We start from the raw sequence: 11,888 nt of genomic DNA on the forward strand, positions 1-11,888 counted from the left end.
CTCTCATGCTCTCTCTCTCATTCTCTCTCTCTAATAAATAAATAAATAAAATCTTTAAAAAAAAAAAGAAATCTGCCAGTAGAAGCGCTGACACCTGATTGACCTTTTCATGCAGCAATCAAGGTTAACTGTTACTTGCAAAATCCTCCCCAGAGCTCAAGTGATAGGTTTCAAGGGCAGCGCTGTGCTCGGGCTCCAGGCTTGCCCGGACAGGATTGCTGTCGTTGTCCGGCTTTGCATCGGCTAGGAGGACACGGAGGAACCTTCCACTCTCCGTGCTCCCTGGAAGCTCCCACCCACTCACCCGCGTTGCCTTCAAGCCCGCTGGGGGCAGCCGGATGGAGCCAAAGCCACTCCGTCCAGATAGGCAGCGGGGCGACAGCAGAAGAGCATGCCGTTGCTCAGGAGAGTCAGAGGAAGACGGGGCCCATCCTGCCTTCAGGAGGCCGAGGGAGACACATCAGTCACTTCAGTGGGGAACAGACCTGGAAACCAGCTATGACTTGGCATTGCTCCGTGTGCTCTGGGTCTGGGATCTGAGAGGCCCGAAAGGAACCCCCTCCTGTCCCTCGGCCCCAGGTGTGTCCGAGAATCCTGACACTGGGCTTCTCCATGTTAAGTGGGCATCTCCCGGTCTTTTCTCTCTGCTCATGGTTCTGATATTCTGTGGGGTGAGAATGTCCAGCCCAAACTTTCAGGTTGTTGCCTAAGAATGTGGAGCCAGCATGCCTCTGCGCTTGGAGCCTGGGGTCTGGCTGAGGTGTCCCCCACTCCCAACCTTCCCCGTGGGAAAAGCTGAAGAAGGTGATGCGGTCAGTTGCCTCGGAGGGAAGACATAGACGCAGAGGCCACATACTTTTTCTCTTCCTTCTCTTACTGAGAAGGATCTGCAATCAGGGATATTCAGCAAAGCTCAGGGTCCCATATTCATGCTGGGCTAACTCCCAGCTGGGTGAGAAGAGAGGGCCCTGAGAAGGGGTTCGAAAACCTCCCCCCCCTCCCTCCCCCACCCCCAGCCATCTCCCTTCTGGGTAGATACCCAACACAATGGAGAGCAGGGACTCAGAGACATTTGTACTCTAATGTCCATGGCCGCACAATTCACAGCAGCAAAGGGCGGAAACAACCCAAATGTTCATGTATGGCTGTGAATCAACAAAAAGTGCTCTCTCCCTACAACGGGGGTATTATTCAGCCTTCAAAAGGAAGGAAATTCTGACCCGTGCTACAACATGGATGAACTGGGAAACACTATGCTAAGCGAAATAAGCCAGACACAGAAAAGCAAACACAATCACAACTTGGGATGACGAAAACATTGTTGAGATGCGCGGTGGAGATGACTGCACAACACTGTGAATGTCCTGAGCGCCACGGAGTTGCACGCCTCAAAATGAGTACAGTGATAAATTTTATGTCAGAGTAGATATTTTGTATATTGTGCATTTACCACAATTCAAAAAACGACCCCAAAAAAGGCAAGACAGACCGTGAGCCCCCGCCGGTCTCGGGTGCAGAGCCGGGTCTTCGGCGCTCCCACCCCCACCGGGCCCGGCTCTAACCCCAGCTCCCCGTGCTTTGTCTCGGTGCTTCTAGGCCTGGGGGAGGACCCACGGAGCCCGCGGACCCTGAGGCTGCTCCTGGTGGGCAAAACGGGCAGCGGGAAAAGCGCCACCGGAAACAGCATCCTGGGCCGGAGAGAGTTCGAGTCCAGACTCAGCGCCCGACCGGTGACCCTGACCCTCCAGCGGGGCAGCCGCCGCTGGGCCGGGCGGGAGCTCGAGGTGATCGACACCCCCGACATCCTGTCCCCGCGGGCCGGGCCGGAGGCGGCGGCAAGGGCCATCTGCGAGGCGGTGGCCTTCTCGGCGCCCGGGCCGCACGCCGTGCTCCTGGTGACGCAGCTGGGCCGCTTCACCGACGACGACCGGCAGGCCGTGCGGCGCCTGCAGGAGGCCTTCGGGGTGGCCGTCCTGGCGCACACGGTGCTGGTGTTCACGCGCAGGGAGGACCTGGAGGGCGGCTCGCTGGACGAGTACGTGCGGGCCACCGACGACCAGCACCTGGCCCGGCTGGACGCGCTGTGCGAGCGGCGCCACTGCGCCTTCGACAACGCGGCGAGCGGCGGCCGGCAGGGGGCGCAGCTGCGGGAGCTGCTGCGGATGGTGGACGGCGTCCTGTGGGAGCACGAGGGCCGCCCCTACAGCCACCCGGCCTGCCGGGACTCCGAGCAGCGCCGCCTGCTGCGGGCCGCGCGGGAGACGCCGATCGGCCGCGGGCAGGGCTCCGAGGGGGCGCCCCTCCCGGAGCCCCTGCTGGAGGGACTGTGCCGGTTCCAGAAGGAATTCGAGAAGGCGCAGGGACTGCTGAAGAGCGTGCCCATCTGAGCTTCCGCTGGGCCGCGGCGCCGGGAGCCCGCTGCCAGCCCGTCCCCTGCTCTCTCCATCCCCGGGGCTCCCTGGCCATCCCAGGCTCCTGGGGGGTGTCCGGTGCGCCGAGAGGCGGGTGCGTTGCCCAGTTCCCCGCTCGCAGCCCGGGGCCCTCGTCAGCCCTTCCAGGGAGCCCGCAAAGGAAGCAGTTGGATGACTTAAACGCTGCAGGGAGTAGCCTGCCTGCTGGGGGGGTGGGGGGGAGACCTCTGCAACACGGGGGTGTCCTTTTGGAGGGCTGCTCCTACAGACAGGGTCCCTCAGAAGCCACCTGCGATTGGGGAAGAGGGCAGGAGGGGGGTCTGGCTCTGGCCACCTGACTGCATGAGGACACGGAGGCGCCTCAGGGGCCCCTCAGCTTCTTTGAGGTTCTAGGGGCTTCTGGGGAGTCTGACCAACTGATGGAAACAGAATAGGAGCAGACCGGGGCAAAATGCCTCCCAGTATGCTCCTCTCTTCGTTTCTTGGAGCTGTGTGACCGAGGGCCTCCAGCTACCTTCTTCTGGGAGAGGTGGGAACTGGAGGTGGGGGAGACAGTGCTGGAGGACAATCAGAAAGCAGAGGACACAGCCTCAGGTCTGTCTGGACACTTGTCCTCTGGTTGGAGATTCTCTGCAATCGGAGGCCCATGGACTACAGTCTCCCGGTGTGGAGGCCATGACACCCATCTTCCCCAGACTCAGTGGACTCCTAAGAAAGCTGGAGCATTTCTTTTGCTGGGAGATTCAGAAAAGGGTCTCAAGGCACCACAGAGACTTATTTTGAGTGTATACTTAAGATAGTCCTTGTGGGGGTGCCTGGGGGGCTCAGAGGGTTAAGCGGCTGCCTTCAGCTCAGGTCACCATCCCGGGGTCCTGGGATTGAGCCCCTGCTCAGCAGGGCGTCTGCTTCTCCCTCTCTCTCCCTTCACTCGTGCTCTCTCGCTATCTCTCTCCTTATCTCTGTCTCTCTCTCTCAAATAAATAAAAATCTCTCTCTCAAAAAAAAAAGAGAGTCCTTGTGCCAGAGCCATTTATTAAATATGCCCATTTCCCACTGAACTGAAACACAGCATTCATCATGTAAGAAATTTTCATATTCCCAAAGATCTATGTCAGGATTTTCAATTCTGTTTTGGTCTTCGACTTTTTTCCTTTGTTATGAATAAAATATTGATTTGATTACAGAGGCTTTGAGTGTAGTATGGCACACCCGATTTCCTCCTCAGTCTACATGTTTATATTTCCTTTGTTATTCTCAGGCATTTACTCTTCTGTGTGAGAGTTAAAATCACTTGTTTCATTATCAGAAAAGAACCAATGGGCATTCCAGTTGGAATTGTCTTCCATTAGGTTTGGGACAATTGGTAAACACGCCAAGGGTAAATGGATCAAGGCCATCGTACCTCTAAGTGAGTAGACTCCCAACTTCAGAGCTATGGAGTAAAAGCTAAAATCATTTGCATTTCCATTAGAAGATTAATTCCTTTAATTTGAGTGATCGTATTTTAACTGTTAGCTTCGTTAAATTTCATAACAGAAAATATAAGCATTGACCAAATGATAGCCTTTCAGTGACTCTGAATGGCAAGTCACTCAAAACGTGTCAGTCATTAAAAACTCTAAAGGAATTGGTTTTAATTGCATCAAATGCAGTGGGTTTTGTTTTTTTTTTCTCCTTTATGATTAAAGATCGGGGAGAAAACTCCCACCACATTTCAGGGGGAGGGATAGATCTTGCACCGCCATCACTCCCTGGGCCTCACAGAATAGGGAAGGCATGCGTGGGTATGTTCTAGAAACTCCAGTCTCTGTACCAGTAAGAAAGATGTGATGTGGGTGGAGGTGGGGGTAGGCTGAGGACGGAAGGTTGTCTTGGCCAAGGCTATGAAAATAGCCAACTTTAGAATTTGTGCCTTTCTAGAAACGTCTCTACGCTGGAGCAAAGCATGAAAGATGGGGATTTGGGCAACTAGAAGGGGTCAGTGCCTACAAGGTTGTTTCCTCCCTGGTGGGTCAGAACAGCTGTTGGAAGTCTCAGGGGAGTTTCCAGCTCCCAGTGCTCCTGTAATAACACTTGATAAACTATGCAGAAAATACAAAATAATAATAATTTTACAACAATTGTTCGAAGGCCCAGGGAAGTGACCAAATGCAGGCAGACGCTATAAGGAACTGTCATCCCCAAAGGGTCCAGGAGAAATTTTTTCTGGAAGCCTGAAAGAGATGTCACAGATGGCAGCAGTTGCCCATGGCAGCAAAGACAGAATCTGAGGTTCTAGTTCATCAGACATTCCACTGAAATACTGAACGGGTCATATTTTAGGTGTCAAAACCGTATCAGGACAAATGGATTTGCCCTAAAAGAAGAACAAAGTTGAAGTAATCCCTTGCTAGTGATGTCTAAAACCAAGCCTTCCCAAAGTCAAAGTGATCTGCCAGTAGTTTAAGTGCCTGCTAAAACAAACTCAATATTCTTCAGAAGGTAGTAATATCCTGAGTCTCTACAGCATATTATCCACAATAACCTATAGATTGTTAAAATTTCTTCTTTTCTAACGTAAGAATAGAAATCTATGAAATTTTCCTCTCGGGGCTCCTGGCTGGCTCGTTCAGTTAAGTGGCCCACTCTTGATTAGGACTCGGGTCATGGTCTCAGGCTCTTGGGTTTGGTGGGGAGTCTGCTTGAGATTCTTTCTCGCCCTCGCCCTCTGCCCTTCCCCTCCTCTCTAAAATAAATAAATCCATCTTTAGCTTAAGAAAAAAGAAATTATCCTCTACACACGCATATCTATGTCTCACAAACTTTTGTATATTCTGTTTTCACTATCATTCAGTTTAGAATATTTTCTATATTCTTTGTGATGTCTTTTTTCATTCATGGATTATTTAGAAGTATGTATTTGATTTCCAAATATTTGAGTATTTTCTAGAAACTGTAGTATTCAATATGGCAGCCACTAGCCACATGGGGCTACTGAGCACTTGAAATGTAGCTGGTACACCTGAGAAGAAGTGTAACATTTTACATAATTATAATTAGTTTTAACTGAAATTTAAAAACAGAAGCAGTGTAAAGTATTTCACCATGAAACACAGCTTTGTTGTTGAGGTAGAAGTAGATTTCCCTCCAACTGTTCTATCACATGTTATTGCTGTTCTGCAATGCAAACGTTGGCCATGTGCACTGTTTCTAGTGTTACACATAAACCCATCATTGAGCTAGTCATGTCAATAGATCGATTCTGTTCGAATAATCCTTTTCCACTGATGCAATACTTTTGTTTGAATACCTGATATAGACAGGATGAGCCACGGTAACGCCTTTCTACATTGTACTTGGCAATTCAACTTAAAGACTGATTATTATTTTATTCATAATATACTTAAATTGATTTTTAGTTTAAAAATAAATATGGACAGATTTTTAACTTTAAAATGAAGGCAGGGGCACGTGGATGGCTCAAGTCGTGGTCTCAGGGTCCTGGGGTAGAGCTGAGCATGGAGTCGGCTTGGGAGTCTCTCTCTCCGTCTTCCTCTGCCCCTCCCCCTGCTCGTGCCCTTGCTCTAAATAAATCAAATATTTTACGAAATGAATGCATAACACCGATGCAGAACAAATGGAGATGACCAGGCAAGCGCTATGACAGAAACGGAGAGAGAGAAAGAGACTAGAAGAAGATATGTTACAAAATTCTTGACCAGTAGCCATTGCAATTTCCTGCAGTCCAGCAAAGCCAGAGAAAAAGTGGTTAGAGACATTTTCAGCATACACATAGGAATTCTGATAAAATGTTTCCTCTCAACAATCAAAAACAAAGTTGATAAAACTAGTAACTGGAGCCAGAATTAAATGTCCAACAAAACAATTCTAAACAATTTTTAGCAGGGTCTGAGCTTGTAACTTGGGCCACTTAAAAGCAGCTTGGATTATTGCACACAAAAAAACAAACACTGTTAGTTGGAGAGAGTAAAAAAAAAAAAATAACTACTGTGGGTATGAAAAGTTTCAGTGGAAATTTTTCAGAAAAGCCTAAGAATTTTAAAGTATCAAAATAGGAAAGACATATTAAGACACCAAACCCTTGTCCATAAAAGACAAGACCTGTTTAATAATATCAAAGATGAATCAATTTGAAATTTGAAAAGCTGCAAGTATTTTTCTTTAGAGCTATAGGAGAGGTGTGATATAAGACACTGCCCAAATAATATTTTGAGTGTGTCTTAACATATTCCCAAATCTATGAAGACATGCTGTAAATTCAGGGCAAAAAAATCAGATTGGTGGGATGGGTATTTCAAGATCTTTTAAGCCTGTCAAATGAGAATTTTCATAGATATTTGGCACAAACCTCTTGTGATGGAAACACCTGCACAAGACGCCAGTCTGAATCTCATCCTGTGTGCCCCAGAACTGCTGGACCATGCTCTTTTCCACCTCTGGATCCTACTTCATTTTGCTTCGATTGTTTGCAGAAATATTTCAGCTCCCACCGCTTATACAGAGTATTTGATTGGGAAAACTGAAGTCCATCTAGGAAATGAGAGGCTTGCCCAAGCACGGGAGGGCTGGGAATGCAAGGGTCTAGGGAGCGAACTGGGGCGTTGAGCCAGGCGGTTCTCACGTCGTCAGCCTCGAAGCACAACCGCTGTGGGTTTGCAAAGGCTTCCGGAAATGGTGCTCCTTCTCATCCACGTTCCGAATCTCGAGGGAGTGCCTCTCTTTGGCAGACTCTAACCAGGACCTAAGGGAGAAAGGATGATAGGGAATGTCCTTCTAGGCTCCTTCCCCGGGATGCAGAGAAGGGACGCTCGGGGAGAATCAGTGGTGCCACAGGGACAAGAGAGGACTCAGCACAGTGAAAAATTCATAGGTAAGGGTTCACCGTATATCCAATCTTATGGGAATGTTTCCTATCGCATCCAAGGCATCGAATAGAGTTGTACCTGTTTTCCTGATCTCAGGGTCCGGAGATGAGCCCTAGGTTGGAACCTGCTTAAGGTTCTCTCCCTCTGCCCCTCCGCAACACACCGGCCCGCGCTCTCTCTCTTTCTCTCTCTCAAACAAGACAAAACCAAACCCCAAACACTTATACCTATTTAATGCTGGGTAAGCCTGGGACAAAGTATTAATTTAATATCCGGTATTTTAGTTACTTGAGTCTCAATATGCTGACACATACTCTCACAGTAGTGAGTGGGCGGCGAACTTCCTTGTTCACGGCTGTGCACCAAATTCCCCGCATCCCTAAGGCACTTGCTAAATATTTTTATTTTTCAAGAACAGGAAACAGATGGTATCCTCTCCCTTTTAACCTGCTGTGACCAGACATGACCCGCACTTTTGGTTCCTTGTTCCATCCTATATGCACACCAAAGAAGTTCTCTTTCTGGCAGGTCCAGCTGAGTCATCTCAGACTGTGACTCTTTGGTTGTCAGGCGGCCCCATTAGATGCAACTAGCTCTCTTCCATTCAGGGAGAAGAAGGAAGACTTCTAACTTTGGATTCTGGTCCCTGCTACGGTCTCCAGTTCTCTTGACTCGCGAGTCCTAGACTTCTGGTAGAAATCTGGTATTTTGCCCTATTTGGTTTAGTTCTTTGTGTGTATGCTTTTCCATCAGAATCTCAGAGAGGAGGAGTCTTTGGTGCCCCGAATCCAGCTGGTAACAATTGGAACGAGGGAAATGCCTTGAACGTTATTGAAGTGACTTTGCCTTTTTCCCATTCAATCACAGAATCTTTGCCCCAGGCCAGTCACTCTCAAAGTATGGTCCCAGGCCAGAGCTTCAGCAGCACCTGGGAGCATGTTGGGAATGCAGATTCTCAGAAACTTTGTACTTTAGCAAGCCTTCCCGGTGGCTCTGACGCATGCGAATGCTTCACAAAATACAGAGAAAAACCTGAAGAATCAGCTTCTGATAGTAAGAAATAGTAATAGGGTTTTGTTAAAAGACGGCGGCCTTGTAATCCAGGGTGTTTCTTTAGAACGGATTGTCTATATTCTATCACTCCTCCAATTGGCATGACAAGGTCCAGGTCTCATTTGCTGTGCAATAACATTTTATACAGTAGATATCCAGATAAGTGGAGTTGGGAATACTCCATCATCTTACAGGGGAAAGAAAAGAGAGAGGAAGAAAGGAGAATAAAGCGATGAGATGTGTGTCCCAAATTCTGTCTGTCAAACAACAAATTTCTCAACAAGTTCCAATGTCACGTAGGCATCTACCCCCCACTGAAGGAGAGGAACATGGTGGCTGGGGGATAGTTACTGAAATCACCTACATAGAGAGACTGAACCCTGTCTAAAGGGTCTCTTTAACAGATCAGATTGGACTGCTTTAAACAAGATTAAACATTGAGTTATAGTTTTTCCCTAGAAGTAATGGATAGGAGCTAGGAAAGACTAGAAAAAGTAAAAGTAAAAGTAAAATTTTTACAATTTCTCTTTATATTAAATGTAGTCTACATTTAGTTTTGCTATGTAGGCTGTTTCCAATGCTATCCACACTACTCCACAAGAACCAATTGACTTAAAGTCTTAGGGGACTCATTTCCATAAGCTTGCTCCAAGCATCTTTCCTATGAAAGCAGCCACTAACTCAAAGGGAATTAAAAATAAAATTAAAAATTCCCTATCTCATGTCCCTTCTCACAAATCTATACCAGAGATATAATGCTTAAGAAAATGTGCACACCGGGGCTCCTGGGTGGTGCACTTGGTTAAGTAATTGACTCTTAATTTCGGCTCAGGTCATGATCTCAGGGCCTTGGGATCAAGCCCCGCGTCGGGATCCAAGCTCAGTGGGGAGACTGCTTCTCCCTCTCTTTCTTCCCTCCACCCCACTTGTACTCCCTCTCTCTCTCAAATAAATATCTTAAAAAAAAAAAAAAGAAAGAAAGAAAAAATGAGGGAAGGAAAATGCACAGCACCTGAGACTTCTTCAATAAAAATAATGGAAATAAATCAATTCAATTCCCCTCTCAAGAGAAAACTGGAGAAGTACAATGAAGTAAACCAAAAGGAAAGCACAAATATGGAAATAATAAGGATAAAAACAAGAGTTGATGTAGTAGAGAATACAAAACACTAGATTTAGTTAACACATTAAAATTCTTGTTTGTTGAAAAAAATTAAACTACTTTTTCAAGAAAAAAAGGGAAAGGGGCACAAATAAAATTTTCAAAATGATAAGAGGTAATGACCCCTGAGTTAGAGAAAATTTTTAAAATTTAAGACCTCTTTGCAAATAAATGTGAAGACCTAGACAAAATGGATAATTTCCTAGAGAAATACAGATCACCAAAACTGTCTCCACTAGAGAGATAAAGTTGAAATCGACCAATTTACATGGAAAAGATAGAGAAAGCCATCCAGGAACCTCACCAAAAAGTAAGCGCAAGGACCAGATGGTTTTACATGGAAATTCTTCCAAACCTTCAAAGTCCGGACAGTCCTAGTGCTCTTTAAATTGTTCCAGAACACTGGAAATGAGGGGAAATTTTTAAAAGGAAGTATAGAATTGATACCTAAGCCTGACAACACTGTACAAAAGAATAAAACTATAAACCAATATCTCTCATGAGCATCCATACAAAAATATCAAATAAAATATTAACAAATAGACTCCAGCACCACACTGTCAAATGTGATACATCATGACCAAAGAGGATTTAAACAGAAATGAAAAATCGGTTTGTTATTAGAAAATCTATTAATATCATTCACCTTACTAATAGATAGAAGGAAAAAGAATCATAAGATTATTCCCATAGATGATTTTTGAAAGCCTTTGACAAAATTGATTAGCTCTTCATGATAAATAATAGAATAGCTGTTCACTCAAGAAAAAAGTGGCTGGAGAATACTTGCTGAAAATGACACACACACAAATTATAGACTACTGTAGTTGAGCATCTCACTTACTCCACTGGGAATCACTGAAGATATATCAGGAACCAAGCAAGTGTGTCCATCCACTACCATTCAATATCATGATAGAGGTTTTAGCCAATGCAATGAGATGAGAGAAAACAATTAGGGACGTAAGACTAAGTACAGAAGAAGTGACAAAGTGTGGTGCATCCATCAGATGGAATCTTAGTCAGCAATAAAAGAGGACAAGCTATGGACACACACCACTTGGATGATTCTCAGAATCTTTATCCTGAGGAAACCAGTCTCAAAAGGGACTTTGTTTTACTTATCTCTAGATTCTCCGTGTTTTCTTATGGTATAAAATCTACCCTGAAGTCAAACAATCTATGAGTGTTAATGAATGGATGAATAGATATAGGCTCCTAAACCTCAAGAGACGGGAATATGCCACATGTTTCATCCTCCTATTGGATGAACCACAATGGGTAGTATTTATCAAGGACCTTCTATCTGCCTTCTGCCCTGGGAGACAAGTGGGCAACACTGCTTTCAGGGTACTTCACGTGGGCCTCCCATCTCATGAACCTGTATTTCTTTTTTCTTAGGAGGTAGATGTGGCTCTTCGATTAAATATTTGCTTACAGAAGGTCGTAACACAATAGGATGTTAAATTCATAATGGAATTTTGGCTGAAACTCCAATGATAAAAACAGTAGATTCAAAGTGCACCCACATTCTGTAGAGTGAAATCAAATCTGTCTCTGAGTGATAATTTCGAAAAGAATTGTAAGCTTCTTTGTGTTGTGCTTCTCTTATCCTCAAGCCCTTGCTAACTTTCATTAAATGTACAGTCTAGGGACCCCTGGGTGGCTCAGTCGGTTAAGTGTCTTCCTTCGGCTCAGGTCGTGATACCAGGGTGCTGGGATGGAGCCCCACATTGGGCTCCCTACTCAATGGGGCATCTGCTTCTCCCTCTGCCCCTCCCCCTCCACTCATGCTCTGTCTCTCACTTTCTCTCTCTCAAATAAATAAATAAAATCTTTTTTTTAATGTACAGTCTAAATCATATTTGTTTTGGGAAAACACGGGAGAGGTATATGTCCCTTGGGGCAAAATGGCTTGGAGCATGGAGAAGCCAATTTCAAGATGGCAGAGCAAGGGGAGTTGGCACAAGTCACATATGACCACCAGGACATGTTCGTAGCACATGGGAATGTGCTTTGGGAAGCCCTGGAAATGATTAGGTGAGAAGTACCCAGTGGAAAAGGGATAGAGACACCTCCTACTGTTATTCATATCTTAAAGGGGAATTTTTGCACTGGGAAAACCAGAAAGGTCTCTGAAACCTTGGTTACACATGATTTCTATCAGTGCAGAATGAATCAATCCAAGGAGAATGTGGTGTTTGACTGGCAGACAAAATTCTCTGGTTGAGAATGTGGCTGGAATCTTCCAGGAAAAAGGAGGAGAGATGTCTTGAGGGTTGACCAAGACTAGCTCCCAAATCAAATTGAACTTTTACCCAAAAAGTGAAAGTCATCACTGTGTTCTTAGAAGAAGGAGCAGTGGTATTTTCCAAGAAAAAGTGGACTCCAATTCTG

At 45.9% G+C, this 11,888-nt stretch overlaps 1 protein-coding gene across 1 annotated transcript; it reads left to right on the plus strand.

Annotated features, from left to right (window-relative positions):
• Positions 1-1,415: 1,415 nt before the first annotated feature.
• Positions 1,416-3,279, plus strand: LOC116629094 (GTPase IMAP family member 6-like; the record flags this gene model as incomplete). The annotated part of the gene is made up of 1 exon (XM_032399396.1): positions 1,416-3,279. A coding segment is annotated over one exon (972 nt), but the record flags the coding sequence as incomplete, so codon positions are not given.
• Positions 3,280-11,888: the final 8,609 nt, after the last annotated feature.

This window comes from Phoca vitulina, unplaced genomic scaffold (genome assembly GCF_004348235.1).
Source record: "Phoca vitulina isolate PV1807 unplaced genomic scaffold, GSC_HSeal_1.0 scaffold273, whole genome shotgun sequence".
Taxonomy (NCBI): Eukaryota; Metazoa; Chordata; class Mammalia; order Carnivora; family Phocidae; genus Phoca; species Phoca vitulina.